Source organism: Octodon degus, unplaced genomic scaffold (assembly GCF_000260255.1).
Source record: "Octodon degus isolate 3935 unplaced genomic scaffold, OctDeg1.0 scaffold00074, whole genome shotgun sequence".
In the NCBI taxonomy this organism is placed as follows: Eukaryota; Metazoa; Chordata; class Mammalia; order Rodentia; family Octodontidae; genus Octodon; species Octodon degus.
The window spans coordinates 2,526,413-2,546,316 of record NW_004524650.1 but is presented as its reverse complement, the minus strand read 5'-3'; the positions used below and the strand labels follow the sequence as shown (position 1 = coordinate 2,546,316).

At 31.3% G+C, this 19,904-nt stretch overlaps 1 protein-coding gene across 3 annotated transcripts in view; it reads right to left on the bottom strand.

Annotated features, from left to right (window-relative positions):
* Dpyd (dihydropyrimidine dehydrogenase) overlaps window positions 1–19,904 on the bottom strand; it is a 978,184-nt gene that overhangs the window by 811,046 nt on the left and 147,234 nt on the right. For all 3 annotated transcript variants that reach the window (XM_023720254.1, XM_023720255.1, XM_023720256.1), the window contains exon 3: window positions 17,346–17,428. In XM_023720254.1, the coding sequence (XP_023576022.1) occupies window positions 17,346–17,428 (83 nt within the window). The remainder of the gene's footprint in view (window positions 1–17,345; window positions 17,429–19,904) is intronic.

Here is a 19,904-nt window from a genome sequence, read left to right as displayed (position 1 = left end):
GGTCAAAGAGGAAAGTGATTGATGATGTAGAGTGTGCCTAAGGAGAGTCACATGGAGAGAAAACATTCTCTCAGGCTTTCACAGAGAGCACATTGGCCAAGCAATGGCCATGACTCATCCACATGGCTGACACTGACAAAGGTTCTACAATCTGAAGTACAGGATCTCAGGATAAATCCTGAGGGGATTTCACTGACTTTATCAGACCCAAAAGCTACAAATCTTGTTGCATAGGTCCTGCTTTACCTTGGTCTTAACCATCCAGCAGAAAAGCACTACTTGTATTTAACATATCAAGAGCTCTTTAAAAAAATTTTAGATATAGTTATACATGATCATAATTTTACATTACAATGGAATACTATGTATGTTACACATATATACATTACATAAAGTTTAAATTAAACAACAGATATTTCTATGCTCAAATATTTAAGGATCATTTTTAAATTGGAAATAATTTTCAATTGATTTAGACCATGAAGTAATATAATTCATATAAATGAGTTTTAAATTGGAGGAGCTTTTGAACAATTGGGCTTGATATTAAGGGCTGTTTCTCTTAAGGTTAACTCTCACTTAATGTACATTTGAAGGATAAAAAGAGCACATCAATTTCACACACAACTTGCAGCTTTATTGGAGCACCTGTTCTCATGTATGGCAACATTTACTGAAAATCAGACATAAAGACACCAAAAGATGCCATTCACATGAAATGCATGTAGAATCTTCTCAAAAAGGGACATATTTGTGCATATACTAGTTTTGAAAGCAATGAAGCATAGGGGTACAGATTATATCTTAAAGTGTAATGTCCTAAAACCCTGTCCTAAGACTCACTATTTCTGAGGTTTAAGACTTTATATGAATTCATTAAGAAATATACCTGAATGCATTTATTTCATAAAACTTTAATTAGGCAATCCTACAGTGCAGCTTTGACTTTCTCCCCATAGAATCTCAAGTTAAAGTCATTTGCCTCTGTTCACCCAGGTGTAGCATACTCAATGATACAGAACTCTCTACAGAGATGAGGGAATTAAAGAAATTAAAAGATAACAGGTTGCATATTCTAGCTATAAAAACATAAACTTTAAAGGACTGGACAGATAAGCTCAGTGGATTAAAGCACCTGCTTTGGCAGACACAGGGACTGGGGATGGATCCCAGGCATGCCTGGCTGGCCCTCCTTCCAGGGCATGCTGAGACTGCAATTGAGACTGGGCATGGTGGTGCATGCCTGTAATCCAAGCACTTGGGAGGCTGAAGGAAGGAGGATCACTATGAGTCTGATCTGTGTAGTGAGACCCTATAGATCCTGCACTAAATACAAAAGAAGAAGAAGAGGAGGAAGAAGAAGAAGAGGAAGTGGAAGAGGAAGAGGAAGAGAAAGAGGAGGAAGAGTAAGATGGAAGAGGAAGATGGAAGAGGAAGAAGAAGAAGAAAAGAAGAAGAAGAAGAAGAAGAAGAAGAAGAAGAAGAAGAAGAAGAAGAAGAAGAAGAAGAAGAAGAAGAAGAAGAAGAAGAAAGGCCCCCAGAAACTTTAGAAAATGTGTTTAAGTGGTCACATAGAAAGCTTAATTAAAAGTATTTTAATTTTGTCTCTGAGGATTTGTTAAGCTACACTTTTGAGCACTGAACTGAGTTGATAGGATTAAGCTACCTTAATTGTTTCCTATTAAACTAGACCAATTAGTAGCAAATTAATAACTTAACTGTTAAGTAAATAATAATTCTCACCAAAGTAGTGAGTATCTCATTTATGTGATGTAGCTTGAATATATACTACTTTGGTTTCAGAGTTACATAAATATTAATCTGGCATTTAATAAAATATTTTGTTAAAACCAGAGAAGACCTAGTTATATTTTGATTCTTCAAATCAAATACAAGTTGAAAATTAAGGCTGATAGAGGTTAAGCAACTTATTAAAAATTACAGTCAGTTCCAGTGGCAGAGTCAAAATTAAATCATACTTTATATAAGGGCCACTCTTCCTGTTATGCATTCTATGTTTTTTTGAGAACTGTACATGAATAACATGCGCCCACAAACACATTCTCATACATACTGCCCTAACATGGTCTGTGGCAAAACTGCAATTATTCAGACCTTCCTACCAAATCCCTGGCAGTTCCTAATCTTTTTACTAACTTCATAGTTTTGCCTTTATCAGATTTTAATATAATTGAAATAATACATTAATAAAATATCTCAGGCTGATCCTTTCATTTAGTAATATGCATTTGTTTTCTTTGTCTTTCTGTTAAACAATAATTCACTTATTTTTGTGATGAATAATATTGTATGGATATAGCACAATTTGTTCAGCCTCTCGCCTTTAATTTTCAACTCAAATGAATGTCACTGAATGATTTACAATAATATTAGGTTGAATTTTGTAAGATATTTGCTGATTTGTCATCCTAAGTGGCCTCATCATTTTTTACTAGCAATGAATAAGAGTTCCTATTGCCCACACCATCTCTATACTTGGGTACTTAATTTTGGCCATTTGAATAGTATAGGACATCGGTAAATATTAAAACTATAAACCAATATAACAGAAGTTACCTCTACAAGCTCTCAATACGACCAAGTTTTAAAATGGTCATACTAGGGGGACTACCCGCTCAGGGCCCCCCTCCTGTCCCTCTCTGAGACAGGAGCTTTCTTTCCCTTAATAAGTGCATTCTCTCAAAAAAAAAAAATTAAGAATTAAAAAAATAAAATAAAATAGTCTTACTGTATACCTATTAAACTACAGTCACCTATTAGACATAAATTCAACATACACATTTCTCAAAACTAAATATCTTAAAGTATGTAGAACTTTTCTTACTCGAAACCTTTGAAACATCACAGAAGAGTGCTGGGTCTCTCTATATGAAATACAATTTCATTGTTGAAAATCAAATAAATTGCTCCACAATCAATATTTTAAATTCATATCCAATATAAATACACATTTAAAAATTATATTAAAATACAGAATCACATTGCAAAGACATATTTTTCAATTATAATTTCCAAATTATAGGTTAAAATGCAAAGTTTATATAAAAATATATTATAATTCTTAGCTACAAATAATCCCAAAATCCTTTTAACTTTCAGCACCAGAGAGCATCTGACAACAATAACATACATGATGTATATATACATATATATACATACATATATATATATATATATATATATATATACACACACATATGAGAGAGAGAGAGAATATCAGTGAAGATGAGAAAATCCTTAAATACAGGAGGCATTGATATCACTGAATCATCCCTTTTTGGTAGCACCTTCTTCATTTCTTTATCAATTACTATGTAACTGCTTCCAGACTTTCCATTTCACTCACTACTTCTTCCCCCCTTTCTCGTCTTCATCCTCCCTAGTAATTTTTAGCGTGGGAGCAGAGCTCAGTGGTAGAGCCTGTGACTGCAGTCTTGTTCTAATCTGCCCTGGTGATTTTAAACTTAATAAATACCTGCTGAGGACTTGTAACACTTGATGCACACCACCAACATCCATCGAAACACTTTCCAAAAGCCACTTCGTGCACCAGTAATCCAGTCCTACACTAAAAGCTTTGAAAGTAGTGATTGCAAGCTTGTCACCTGCCACCCAGTTCCCAGCTTGGCACTTGATAGTTGTCAGGTCCTGTAACTGAACCTAATGTGACAATCAGGTATAGCAAAGCTTTTAGCTAGTTCATTTTAGTACACACACTTGTAATTAGGATCCTTTTCTACATCAGTAGAGGTAGATCTGAAGAGTGATATTTAAAGACATACCATTTGCATTATCTGTGTGGATATATGTGGATGTGCATGAAATTTACACTACATATATGTGTGTATAATATTTAAATGTTTTCAATTTCTAAGTTTTCTTTCTTTTCTCCAAATTGCACTTTTAAAAACTGAATGCCATAAGAGTAATATGGATTAGTCAAGACAAATTGATTTACCATGCCATAAACTCATAGTAATGCAAAATGTAAATTTAGTCTTACAAAGATTTATTGAGAGTCTAAAAGTATTTGGCAATTCATTTAAAATGTATTTCAATACAGCATCATATTTCAAATGTGTTAGTTGATATATACATATGCATGAGAAAGAGCAAACAGCCACATGCATACAATAACATAGATATGTCTAGAAATTCTTACTCTTGTAGAATTAGGAAAGTACATGTGAATGCTGAGATAGTCCAGATATCTTTCTGAAACTCTGGTACTATTTACAGAAATACATGTGTAATTCCCCTTAAAAGTAGACAGACACTGTACTGGACATGTGACCCATATCTACAGCTCCAGCTACATAGGAGACTGAGGCAGGAGAATTGCACGTTCAAACCCAGCCTTAGGAATGTAGTGAGACTCTATGCCAAGGGGAAAAACACAAACAGAATATAGTTCATTGATGTGGAGCACATCTGGATTTAACTCCAGTACAGCAAAAGCCAAACTAACAAATGAGCAACAACAAAAAAACAGGTATTTTAGTGTATGCACTGAAAGAATAAATGAGTCTTATAACATTTTACATGAGAAAAATAGAATCCCAAATAAGTTTGAATTACAGGACAAATCACGTATTAATATGAAATCACAATATATTCTCCTTTTTGTGGAATTATCCATCTCAAGGGCATCTCTGTAGCTATCTCAAACTCTATACTCAATTATTTAGTTATTTAATATAGTTTTATTTATATGAAATCACTTATCTTTATATAACAAACAAGTTATTTTTTCTTCATATGGAAAAAATTCTTATCCTTGTTTTACTATTAAAATTGAAATTCTGATTCCTAAAATATCTTACTCTTTCAAGATGTTTAAATTTCAGTCTAATTTTTAAATCTGGATAAAGAATGTTTCAAGATATATTCCTTCACAGAATACAAAATAAATGATATCTAAGGGGATGTGGGAAGAAATGAAATATGAAGGAAAAATATGACAATGACAAATAAATCCCAGAAAGTAATTTAACCCCACTGTAAATCATTTTCTCCCCCATCTAAAAATAAAGAATAAGAAAGAGAAAAAAAGGATTACTTTTACCTCTTGTTGTAAGATAAAAGAAGATATTTGCAAGAGAATGTTTTGTAAGCAGCACAGATTCTGATTAAAAAATTACTTCTGTAGTCCAATGATAAATACCTATTTCCATTAAAAGTTGTTGTTTTGGAAGAACTCTAATAAATTAATACTATTACTTGATCAATTATCCTGTCAAAATAGCAACACAACTTAGCATGGCTGTAAGATTAAAATTAGAAAAGGCTGTAAGATTAAAATTTAAAATGTACTAAATTATATTAAATTTCTTCACGTATTTGGAAAAATGTTATGAAGAATATATATATATATATATATATTTATATTAAAGGTCCTACTAGATATATTTATGTATAGATATTATGCACAATTATGTTCCCTTTATTTAATTTAGCATTCTCTAGTGTAATACTCTTATCTCATGTCCTGGTTAGAAAGAAACTGAAGCAAGGAGATCTACAAGAGAAATAAATCTGAGTTCAAATCCTGACTTTCTAGTTTTGCACTACCTCTCTCATTCAGTCTTTATTTACCTAGTTTCTGTTTAAAGAGGTGACACTGAAGGTAGAGCTGAAAGGTAGAAAACAAGCAAGGTGTGGAAGAGCTAAGTAGAGGCGAGAATCAGCAAACATAAATGCCACACTTGGAAATCTGAGGGACAACAAAAGATGGCCTTTGAAAGGAGTGAAGCCTTTCCAAATATCATGTTATCGAAACTCACATTGAATTATTCCCATTTCACTGAATATGTTTGTTTACAAAGAGCCATAACCAAATAACACCTAGCACTTCAAAAGGACAATGAGACTTTTTCGAAGGAAATCAAAGTATCTTATGTGCCATTTTGCTTCATCCTAATAATGTTTTTCAAAAAATCTTTTGTATATATTATACAAAATATGATCATTTTTCCAGATTTGTTAAATAAATACTGATTAATTAAAATTTTAATGGACATACTTTAGATAGTTCCCTTGGTACAAAATTTATACAGGACCTAAAATAATGAACCAGAGAATAAATTTCAATCAATATTTTCCCAATCACTACTAGATTCACAAAGGTATCACAGTTGATTTTTTTTAATTTAGAGTTGAGAATAATGGGTAAGTAAAATAGGGCAATATTGTGCTTTTATAATTATGACACTAGGTAGACTAGGGCTAGACTACACAGCAACACAATACTGGTTCATAATTCAGGCAGTTCTTCTGTGGTAATTACATATTTTAGAGATAAACCATAAATATCAGATACTAATTATCATCAATTCAGTGGCATTGATAACCTATTGTTTTTCTTGGGTGCATCCTGGTAATTTGCAAGCTAGATTATCTCTTTAGTTGTTAGTCATGCTTTTTTAAGTGGGTGAATGTCTCACATGTAACTTACTAGATTTCATGGTACAACCCAAAAAGTAGGAGACATGATACATAAGCTGAAGTTCTATAATCATGTTTATAAAAACAATTAGAAGAGCTTCTGTGTATTTTAGTATTACTCTATCAAAGACAATTATAAATTATTAATTTTTCAAATAATTCTTTTCAATTTAAGATAATCAATTAGAGTTTTTTGTTTCCAACTTGAGGACAGCAAACTACAATTTGGCCAACCTAGCTAGCCATCTGCTTTTATAAATACAATTTTTCTGAAACAGTTACTCTCATCCATTTATACGTTATTTAGGTTAGATAATCACATAAATGGAACACTAAAAATATATGTTCTGGAGATTTTTTTATGAAAAAGTTTGCTTACTTCTGGTTTATACTATCAAATTATTATGTCTTTCAATTGCAGCAATAGATTTTTTAAGAAGTAACTAATCTACCACTTGACAGAATGATACACTTTTTACTCCAAAAATAAAATTAACACAAAATGCCCCAGTGAATGGAATTTGTGTATGTCATCCTAACTTTTAGATACATTGAGTAAGAATAGCCATTAATTTTTTTAAATATAACAAGCTGATAGATGAAGAATAGCAAATATTATAAGTGGATATCATCATATATCTTGCAGAAGAGATGATAGAGAAAAACAATAGAACTAGCTATTATATTTTAGTACATTGTAAAATATCTTCAAATTAATTAGAATGAGCAATAACAAAAAATTACAATGCACATATAAACAATAGTCTATTATCTATAAATCCATCCTATTCTTCTTAAGTTGAAGAAAACTCCAAATATAATTACCAAATACATATTCAAAACATGTAAACCACTAATTTTCCACTTGTAAAAGCCTGATTCAAAAAGCAATTTACTTTATGGTTTACTTAAGCTTTGCAACTACATTAAAATATGATAGTATATACACAACAGCTTGTTAACAAGATTATCATAACATTAAAATCATAATGTGGCACTTCAATTATGGATACTTAAAATTAAAGCTAATCCTCACAGTACCAATTTTATCTCCTAAATAATTTTAGCTATTAGATGCTCATTCAAAGTCTGTATCTGAAATGATAAGCATTCTAGAGTAACAACTTAGCTCTGCACTTTTCTATGATAAACAAAAGCTGCATCACTTATTATTTACTTCTTAATATGCAACCCTTTGATAATTAGGGGAAAATACTTTTTTTTTCCTGACCTTCCCTCAGTTCTTCTTATTCATGTTATTGGTGTTGTTGTTTCAAATAAAACATCCTAAATGACATTTTAGTACCATTGCATTTTTTTTTTGGTTTTATCATTTCAAATCTATCACATTGGTGTAAAATGTCATTTTCAATATTGAATTGAATTTTTCTAAAAATATTGTTTTAACTAAGCATCAGATTGTACAAAGCAGTCAGCAGGTTAGACACACCAATTCTTAGATTACTAAATACGATAATGTATTTCATAATTAAATAATTGGGTTAACTTATCTGTGCTTTCCTTTGTTCTACTCTTTCACAAGATACTTAATTGAAAATCATCTGTAATCAATATTTTTCACAACTAAATTTTAATCAAAGTTCAAAGTAATGAAAAAAACACTAAATCAATATAAATCTAAGTACATATCTGTAAAACATATTATACACATATATGTCCCTTTCTAACAAATAGATAATAATCCAGAAATAACATTGCTCAGCATGTTTTGGCTTTAATAACCATTAGTAACAATTTCCAGAGTACTTTGTCATCTCCCCCGTGAATCCTGGAAAAATTAAATAGGCTATCTGAAGCTAAGTGTTAAATTCTGCTTGAAGTCATGATTGAAGTGAAGGAAAGTAACATTCGTACATTATAATTAAATGCAGTATGACAGCAAAAACGTGTGTATGTGTGTATATAAAGTACATGTTTACATAGAAATGTACACATAAATTAATTTCATAGATCACCTAAGTACACACAATTACATATCATTTGCTGAACTACATTTCAATTATGTTTACTGTAGCAGATGCATCATCATTATATAAAGTTTGATAACATGCTTTGCCTTTGATTTCAAAATATGTTAAGGTTTTCAGCCTGATTACCTTCTTGTTGTATTAGACAACACAAAGCAAAATAAAAAAAGCAATGACAAAAAAGAAAAAAAATGAACAACTACTTAAGAGGCCCAGGCTTGGTGGCGCAAGTCTGTAATCTCAACACTGGGGAGGCTGAGGCAGGAGGATCGCTGAGACTTCAAGGCTGGCCTAAGCTACATAGTGAGTTCAAGAGGGCATGGCATGAATACTCTGCTTCTGAATCAAATTTAACTGGTCAAATTTCTCATGAAAATAAAATCATAAACTTACACAGAGCATTTTCAATTATGGAAGTAACTGACACATTTGAAAAATTTGAAAATGAAAATGTTATGTCTTAAATCCATAATCACTGACATTCCACAATATATTTAAGATACATCAAAAACAAATAGTATATATTAAAATATATAATATAGTATATGTTTATATATAATATATTTTAATATATTAACTTTCAAAAGTTAATATATAATATATATTAAAATATAAATTAAAAAGAAATTATTTTTGTTCCCTGTACTACTAAAAATAGAAATATTTTGCTACATTTATACTCATTGTTGTATTCCTCTTCAATCCTACTTTATTTTCTCTCATAGCTTTATTCATATTTTATAACCTGCTACTCAATTCAAATATGTAGTGTACCTTCTTCTTTCTGTAGCCTTTTTAAAAATAATAAATTAATGGAGCCTTCTTATACTTTTGTGGTCCTAATGGATATGACTAAATTGCAAGGAGAAATCTGACCACTAAACACCATTTATACTGTATGTTGTCCTCAACTGGGAGACAATACACGTGTATAGGACATATGCATATACACATGCACAAATACACACAAAAAAATTGCCCAAAGAATAAGATTAAGCAGGATAATAAAATTCTTGCCTTTAAATCTTGTCCACTTGAACAAAATTACTCACTTAAGCAATCCTTTATTCTGCTTAGGTAGATATATCAGTTAAAGGAAAATACAGATGCTTACCATTATTCTCAGTAAAGAATGAAAGATTAATATAACTAAAAGAATATAACACTAGGAATATATCTGAAAGCTGAAAAACACTTGTGTCTCGGAACCACTCCTTAGATTTCAATCTTTCTATGAGGTTAGATTACTTGTATTCCTTCCAAACCTAACAGTCTCTAAGTGAAAATTAAAAACATTACAGCACTTTGAATACTGACTCAATATTTAGAATTGTTATATCTCTTAAAAACTTGTATTCAAAAGTTAATATGTTTATACTTTAACATTTAACTTCATTCCCATGGCTGAGTTGATGAGGCACCTACAAATCGTACATGACACACCAGAAAAAAAGTTAGCAAGTATAAACTGAGCAACTCAACATCACCATCTAGTGACAAAACTCTTAACACGTGATAAAGGCAAATGACAAGAAAACTAGACGTCAATACATCCAGCCCTGATAGCTCATCTCTATAACAATCATGTAAAGAGGACATCTCATACTGCACAGACTTGTTTCTGCCACTAACATGCTAGCTATTAAATGATAATATTGGGGATCCATAAATGAAATTAGTATTTTTGCTATACGCATAAATATATTCATAAATATAACCAATCAACACTTCTATATATAAAATTAAGTGAGAGTCAAAAAGCTTCCCATAGAATTTTTATTTTTCTCTCAATTAACTACACTATATTCAGTATGTCCCAGTTCTTTCTTGATATTTAAAATCTACTTATCTCAAACTATTTTATTCAAATTCCTATCACAATTCCATCTAGCACCTACCGTGCATGGCCTACTACTGCCTCTGAGATTGCAAATGGACAGAGACACAATGTAAAAGAAAAGAAATAGGCCCACTTTTCAGCTTGATACTTATAATCTCACAATGGGGCTAAAATGGGTGTAAATATAATAGTACACAGAGTGAGTCAGCTTGACATGCAAAGAGGAGTTGAAATGACTAAGATGAGTAGGAAATAAAAATTTGAGAATTTTAACACATGCATTATACAATAGACTCAAGTGTAAACTAGACACGATGTATTTTTTTTCTTTTTAATATTTTCATCTTCAGGAATCCTGTTGACTTCCACAGTTAGGACACTACAATGTACTTTATACAAATCAGAAAAGAAATATTCCCCTCCACATTCTATATGCTGAGTATAATGAAGTTTTATAGTCAGTTCAATTAATTATGTATGATATATGTAAATTCTTTCCACTAAGTACTAAATACCATTAAAAGAAAATAATATAAGAACACTAAATATTTTGTCTAATTTTTATCAAATTTTATGGATTACAAGTCATTCTTTCTTACAGTGTCCTCAGTTATATCAATTCTGTGAGGATTTTAATGCTATTGTACAAAAAAATGTAAAATATTTAAAAAGTAATTTATGTAAACATATTTGGAGTCTCAAATTTGATTCTCACTGCTTGTTTGTCCTGTACTTTTAACTTTCCCAATTCTTATTCTTTTATTTTTTGATTATTCATAATAGAATATTTAGAAAAATACAAAAAGTTACTCCAAAGAGAAGTACGTGTAAACCCATCATTTCAGCGACAATATTTCCATTTTTATCCCTATCATGCTTTCCGCTGTGCTGTATATTCACACACAAGATCTTGTTCTCCATGTCACTGTTTCTTGGTATTTTGATTGAATTTTATAACACCAATGTTCTTGTTTCATTAAGGACATGCTGGTAAAGATATTTTAATTGCCCATAGAAACAAACATGTCACAATTTTCTATATATGTGTTAGTGTTTATAATCTTCATTTATTTATTCCCTTAATCTGAGACTATTAGATTCCATTCAATTTGCTCAAGGTAACAGTCTATAATTTAAGAATTAGACTCAGGCTATTTATAATTTCTATGACTCCTGCATATTTCTAGAAAACAGTATTATCAAAAAGTACAAATTTACTGTGAGGTTCTGGGTGCTTACCAGTAATACTCTTTTTCTCAATTACAATGGTGATTTCCATTGCTCATGAATTGCCTCTAGCAATCAAAAAACCTCCTTGACATCAAATTGCTGAAAGTTGGCAGGATTTTCCACAAAATTCATACCTTTTTTATTTACAAAGACTTGAATGTTTTCAAGAGCTTATTAGGCAGACTTTGCCAATAATCTACAAGATCATAATTGTTTTAAATTTGTCATATATATGGAAGTACAGGACTCTGATGTCTTTTAATTTTGAGATTTTTCCTAATGAAGGAAGCTTCTTTTATTTATTTATTTATCTATTTATCTATTTATTTGGTACAGGGCCTCACTACACAGTTGAAACTTGTAGTGATCCTCCTGTGTCAGCCTCTCATGCACTGGGATTCCAAGTGTGCACCAGCATGAACGGTGCTGTCCGGCCAGGAAGATGCACCCAGGGTTCAGCAGCAGTATAGTATGTAGTACTGGGGATCAAACCCAGGTCCTTGTGCTTGCCAGGCAGGCACTTAGACCACTAAGCTATTTCCCCAGCATGAAGGAAGCTTTTTATGTAATCAAAATTCAATGATTTCTCAAAACACTTTTCAGTTTATTAGACTTTTCCCCATTGACTCTCAAAGAAAAAAAATCATGTCTGTAATCCACTGGACACTGGCCTTTCCATTCATCTCATTAACTTTATAATATACATTGCTTTTGTTTACACATATAAGGTAAAGATATAAAGTGACTTTTTCCTACAGAACAAAACTACTCTTTTACATTTGCTTGAAACTCCATGTGTTCTAATGATTTGTGTACTTTACGATATAATTAACCTCATTGGATCTTCACTATCAATTATTTCCATTCATTACTTTAGTTTCATTTTTATTCATATGTTTGTTTTGTGGTGGAAGGAAACAGAGTCTCATGCATGTTCAACAAAGGTGCTACCACTGAGGTACATCCTTAGCCACTTACTTCTGAGTGTGCCTTGGAATTTCTAGATTTAAATATCTTTACAAACTAATGGTCACTTTGTCTCCTTACATCAAATTACACTTATTTTGGGTTTTACATCCATTACTATTTTAGAGATCTGTTTATAGATCATTTATGTTTAAATCCTTTATTCTTAATTTTCAGAGAAGAAAGAAAGGGTGCGAATGGGTGACATGCATGAATGTGGTGTCGCCTCACTCTCGCTCTTGTTGGTAAAAACTTCATCAATGAGGAGTGATAAAACTTCATCAGGTGTCACCTTACCAATACAAATCATTCCTAGGCAACATCATGCAGACCACAGCCTCTAACCATAGGTGAACATGTAAAAATAAATTAGTAAAATTAACCAATATTTTTAGTTAACCTAGATACATTTTAGGTGCTTACCACCCACTGCCACTGGTGGCTTTCATGCTGAAAGACACACACACAATATCCTGTCAACAAAGAATTGTGGGCAGCTCTGCTACAGGAGTCTCCTTCAGCTACAGATGGGCAGAAATCTCCCTCCCCTTCCATTCTTTACATTTCACATCATATTATAGTCCAATCCTACTACTGGAAACATTATTAAAAATATTAAAGTCCAAATTATGCTTTTTTCCTGATGCATAATTTCCTAATATCAATATTGTCTTTTGCAACTGACTGCACTCCCCTTCTTTCTATTTTGATGCACTGTTCCTGGAGATCACATGCCTTCTTTTAGCTACAAGTATCAAACTACTACCTGTCCACATGTGTACAACCACACTTATCTTTTTCCTGAGAGGATTATATTTTCTCTCCTACTGAACACATATATATGGGCTTACTTTCACTACATCAAACTCTGCTGAAAATAAAATATTCTTCATTAACTTTTTTCTTTCTCCTTTGCCAATTAATATACTTAATGCTTTGTTTATTCAGCTCAGTGCATCCTCACAACTGGGACTGGGGGAAAACTCAAAAGGGGTCTAAACTGACCCAAGAACTAGAAAAACTAGAACGAGAACAAGAATTAGAACTAGAACTAGAACCAGAACTAGTACCAGAACCAGAACCAGAACTAGAACTGGAATGGAACTGGAACTGGAACAGCTAGAACTAGAACTAGGAATGGCTTTCAGGTTTTATGGCAAAGATTGGCCAGCACAAGAAATTGGATGACACAGCAGAGCTCTAAGAGTGAAAGTCCTCTTTGTTCTGTTCAAAACTCATAGAAACAGTAGGCCCTTAATAAATAAAGATTACTAACTGGGTGCAAAGTCCCAACCCAGTGGCCAACATTTGATAACCCTCAGAATCAGTTCAGTCCTCCATGCTGTTCCTGGCTAGACATTCTCAGGTAAATAGCATCATTATGGACATCTAAAGCCACACAAGGGCTTGATCAAGAGCTCAATCCAGTGAACGAGAATACTCTCCTACCATTGTGGCTTATATTTAGATACCCACCCAAAGCTCATAAGCTCATAATGGGGGTTTGGGGAGTGACAGGATCATGGGTGTGTGACTGGATCGGGGGCTGTGATACTGCATTAGTCCTCTGTTGGGTTCACAGCTAGGGGAGATGAAAGCAGGTGAAGCCTGGTTGAAAGAAATGAGTCACTGGTGGTGTGCCCCGGAAGTATATAACCATGCTACTCCTTTGATTCCTCTCTTTCCTGCTTGACCTGCCATGGAACTGTTTCTCTTCCACCATTTCTCTCTGCTGTGCTGCCCTGACTACGGACTGAAATTTCAATGAACTATGAGCCAAAATAAACCCCTTTTGATTAATTTGTGCATATCATTTATTTTGTTGCAGCAACAAGTAAACAAGACATTTACCAAGCAATGGATTAAGACACAGCTACCAGGAAATGTCTGGGATCTGGAAAGTAGTCAACTACTCAGCCTCTCAGTTTTTATACTGAGAGACTGATCTTTTGTTTCCTTCCTACCCTAAGAGGTCACTGAGGGCCAGAATTGTATCATTTGTATCTGTAATCTCATTGCCTGACATGTTACAAAAACAGAAATAATTTTAACATCGCTTGTCCCTACCCCTATAAAATTACCTTTAGAGTCTTATAATCAGTATTGTCCTTACCATCCTTAAATCCACAGTGACTTTTTGAACATATTTAAATTCTTTATCAAGGCAAGCTAGATTGTATGTACTTTGCCAAAAAAGTTAAACAATACATTAAATAGTAGCCTACTAAACTGAGCCCTGTGCTGAGGCTTTTCACAAATAATTTATATTTGTATTTTTCTATTACAAATCCTCTGAGATTCTAAACTGTTCCACTATCCCTCTAAATATTATACTGCCCAATTACCAATCAAGAATTCATGCCATATATTAGTAACAAAAAATCTGTCTAGGTGAGTTAATATCCAAAAAAAGCTTGAAAGAAATTCTTTCCATGACATCAGACCATTACTATTTCTGTGAGACATACTGCACCTGCAGGCATCCTTACCTGTGTCCCATTCTCTACCAGAAAAACTGTCCATCTTTTGGAACAGATCAATTTTTTATTTATTCCATGGTATACTTTGGTCCAAATATATTTCATATGAGAAAAAAATTATCATAAATTAAATAATGCTTGTTTCTCTATGTATTTCTCCTCTGGTCATATTCCTTATTGTATGCCTTGTTTGCTTTCCCCAGAATGTGATATGTAAAAATAAAGCTCTTGCTGCACATTCAAGAGAAAAAACAAAAGATTCTTGACCCACAGTACACAGAATTGTTGAATGTTATCATTTATTGAGTTATTTTATTTTGTTTTGTGAAGCCAGAATTACCATTATGTGTGCACATACACGTGCCTGAATATATAAAATATATAACCTATATAAACAAGTGTATTTCACAGTCATGTAATTAAATTGTGATTTAAATTATCTGGACTACAGCTCAATTTCATGACATGGATGGTTAAGAATGACTCCTACCAGGTAGTTTTAGTACTTGTCTTTCTCATCAGCTCATCACCTTTTGAAAAATAACCAACATCCTGGTATATTCTAAAATTATACAGATGCAAAAATTTACAAAATTTCATGATCCCTTCATTTTCAGTTCTGAAATAATTTAGTCTGTTTCTTCATGGTCACGAATTCTCTACTCTGATTATATGTCCTTCCCTCATTCACTGTATTTCCCTCATAACTACTTTTGTTCACTTACCTCTTTTCTATTCTTTCTATGGCTTTACTTTCAGTTCTTTTATTTGAAGCATGGGAATGGGCATCCCCTTTGTCTTCTTATATGTTTATGTATTTATTTCAAAATGAATAGACATAAAAATCCTGATTTAAGTGTAGTTTTCTAAATAAATATTTACATGCATTTTAATGTATTCAAAATTATAATAAGTATTATAAAAATAATGTTCACTTTATAATAGTGGCATTTTTAGAGAATAATGACTATACTGAATAATGTGTTAATCGTAATTTCTCCATTGCCTTTTTATAATAAATTTTATACAGAATTTTAAATTTATAATTATTTCTGATAAACTTTCTGAGAATGTCTGACTACATTTTATACAGAGACCAATTCTCTATTGTGCATTCAGTTTTATTTTTCCCTCTGTTTTATTAGTAAAGACATTAACAATAAAATAGGCTCCCTTGCTCCAGCTGGTAATTTCTCAGTACTAGTAATATATTATTCCTCTTTTCTGTGACATCATAATAATCTATACAGAAGTACCATGTATCTTTGTGTAGAAGCTACTGTTTCCATTAAATTTAATTACCTCCCCCTGTGGTTTTAAATAGAAGTGGCTTCAAAATGAGGGCAGCTTCTATTAAATTTAATTACTTTCCCCTGCTGCTTGCATGGTGAAAGGGAGGTTACTAAATGAGAGCAGCTTCTAAACCAGAGTATATGGTAACTGTGTACGAGCAGTAGCAAAATTGTGCAGGAGCCGCTAGAAGGCTCTGGGGTTACGTTTCTCACATTTTAAATTTTCTTAGCCTTAAGATCAAAAGAAATGAGCACAAGATGTAAGGAAATATAGGCTAAAATAATTTTAGTTCTGTAAGTAACATAAAAGTAAATATTCTGTTTCTTTTAAAAATAGTAAATGAACTCAAAAATTCAAGTTCAGAACTTATAAAACTGCTATCAGTTTTCTACTACTAAATATGATAATTTTTATTACAAGTTTTTAATATTTAGTAAAAATCTTTCTTGATTCTGAACAATTGGATTTAAGGAATGTTTCCCTAAAAGTTACTTTACATGGCATTAAGTCTGGAGAGACATAAGAGAAATATTCAAAAATAAGAATGTGAAGTTGAAAAAAATCAGGAGTTCTTATAAAACATTGTATTTGAAAATAAGTCAGTTATGCACTGTGTCTTAGTCTGAAAAATGTAAATTACTTAAAATCCTATACGGTAATCCTATAAAATCTAATAGAAGATGAAATTCTAAGTACCCCTTTTAAAATTAAATGTTAATTAAGAGGAGATACTACTCAGTTAAGCCACCATTGTATGATATTTATTTTTTTACATACCAGCAGAATTTAGATGAACAATACTTTCATTCAATCAAACAGTTTAGTATAAATATAAAACAAGACACCCCTTAAGCATTTTAAGTAACAAATTAAACATTTACATTTTTTACTGTGCACTGAGGCTTAACATTTATGCAGCTTCAAAACCAAAGTACAGCCTCAAGGGAAGTCTCTCTACTGACAAATTAATACCTTAGAGAACAGAGCTGAATGGTGGCAATGAACTCATTTGTTCCCCCAATAATGAAGAATGACTTTTTCTTTACCACATCTGTGACTGTTGCTATGGTGACCCAGACTTACCTCATTGCTTCTCTGAGAGCTCCTCGCTCACCAAGAGTTGTGTGCTTGATGTCATCAAAATTATTCTGCAGGTTCCCGCAACTCTGCAACACATTAAAAAATCATGTTCATCCTCCAGTACCCTGAAAAGAATGACCTCTGTGCAGTTATTTAAAAATATAATTGATTACATTGATTTTGGATTTGTAAAAATATATGAACTATTTTAATTGGGGAAGATTCATTTAAATAGACAGTTGAATTCAAAAGCAATAAAATAAAATTGTCTATGCTATGGCTGTTAGCAAACTCTCTTTTAATCACTTTTTCTAAACAGGTACAAAGCAAGCATGAGTACTGCATAAAAGTAGCAAAACTTACAGTTTTAAAGCATAAAAAATAGTTTCATACAATAATCTTAACCATTATCAAGGCGAATTTACATATAAAAGAGAAAAATCAATAAAGTAAATTTTAAATAATAATTACAATGATATTTATCTATATCTAGTTAAGTTACTATTGACTATGATGAAAAGACAGAGTCCAGGTATAATACAACAATAAAAATTCTAATTTTTAAAAATCCAATATTAGGACATCTTATGCTTTTATAAAACAATGTAACTACAGTTGGCCACAAATGTGCATATATACATGTATATATAATATATATTATATTATATATATATGTATATATCTGACCAATTCATGACAGGATTTCAAATTCTCAGAAGAATATTAAAATTAATTAAAATGTCATAAGGAATAAATATTTCATGATCATTTTCTATTAAATTAAAAAATTAATTGCACCATTGAATTGAGTTTTCTTTTTGGGGGGTACCAGGAATTGCACCTAGGATCTCACACTTGCCAGGGAGGACCTGTGCCACTGAGCTACAATCTAGCATGAAGTTTTCTAAGAATAACCGAAGTTTTAAAATTTTATCACAATTTTATATAGTTTTAGAATTAAAACTGATTTAATCTTACACTGCCTGAATAAATTGTGAGAACATAAATTATAGGACTGAGTTTTATATGAAAATTGTTACTATTTAAATCATTTGGCACATTAGATTTCATAGGGAATTCAGTATATTTAGGTAATAAAGTAATTAACAGTGTTTTAGTTAACTTGATAAACTAATAAAATTTGAATGTTATTTATAGTCTTAAATTATAAATGAGTCTACAAGATATTAAAAATTTATAGAAATTAGATTAAAGATTTTCAATGTGCAGGAATTAGTTGATTTCAATTCAAGCTGTATCACATATACTATATTTACTTGACATTTCATTTGTAATTTAATCAAATAAGGAGAAAGATTTTTCAAAACACATAGTTATGACTTGAAAGTTGCTAACATTGATCTAAAATATGTTTAATATGGGTAAAAATCCCTTTTTGGATGAATGCATGAAAAATATCTTATTTCTCTGTCTTGTTTTACTCTTTATTAGTGTATTTTCATAAAAAGAATTGCTTATATTTAATGAGGGTCAATTTACCATTTTTCTAATTTAAGATTAGAGCTTGAATATTCTATTAAAATGTTTTGGGAAACTCTTCTAAGTCATGAATATGTTTTTCTGATTTTTCCAAGAAGTTTTATGATTTTATATATCACATTTATGCAAAGAATTTGTTTGAGATTACATTTATATATGGGTAAGATACAAAAGTTATATCAAATAGATATTAAATTAAGTCAATCCTACTTATTGGAAAGATAATCTAAAATATAGTTACAACTTAGTGTATATATGATCTATTTATGAAATCTATTTTATTTAAATGGTCAATTTTCCATACTTGTTCCAAGATTACAATACTTTAATTGTTGATGTTCATAATAAATAAATTTCTGTTACTAACAAATATGAAACAGATAAGTAAGTCAATAGATTTATGGGCAAATGACTTACAAAAACAATATGTAAAAGAAAATATCCAATGCACCATGTTTATAATGATGTTTTGAATCTTTAATCATTAGTAAAATATAAATTTTAGGCACAATAATATTCCACTACAGATTTTGGAGATGTCCTTAGATAAAAATGATCATACAATGTTGTTGTAGTTACTATAGTTGAATTAGTCCTGGTAGAAAGCTAAATGATCACTATTTTATAATACTGGTGCATTAATAGTTGAATATTCTCATATGCCTTATGACCTAACAGTTTCACACTTAGAAATGGACTTAGAACAAAAACTTAATGCATTCACCCAAAGTTGTATGCATGAATGTTAGAGGTAACAATATTCAAAATAGCCCCAAATTGAAATTGAAAAGTTACAAATTATAGTGTAATATATAAATAAATGTTAATATATTCATTGAAAACAGAAAAATGAAAATGAGGAAGTATTGTTACACAACATGAATACACCTCACATAATATTGATCAAAAGAAGTAACACTCAGAAGATAACTTACTCAGAATAAATCTACTAATACAACGTTCAAAATAGGGAAGTCCACAAAGAATAATTCAAAATATATCTAAAACAAGTTCACTTTTAAGAACATCAAAAAATAACAGCATATTTATGAACAAATTTAA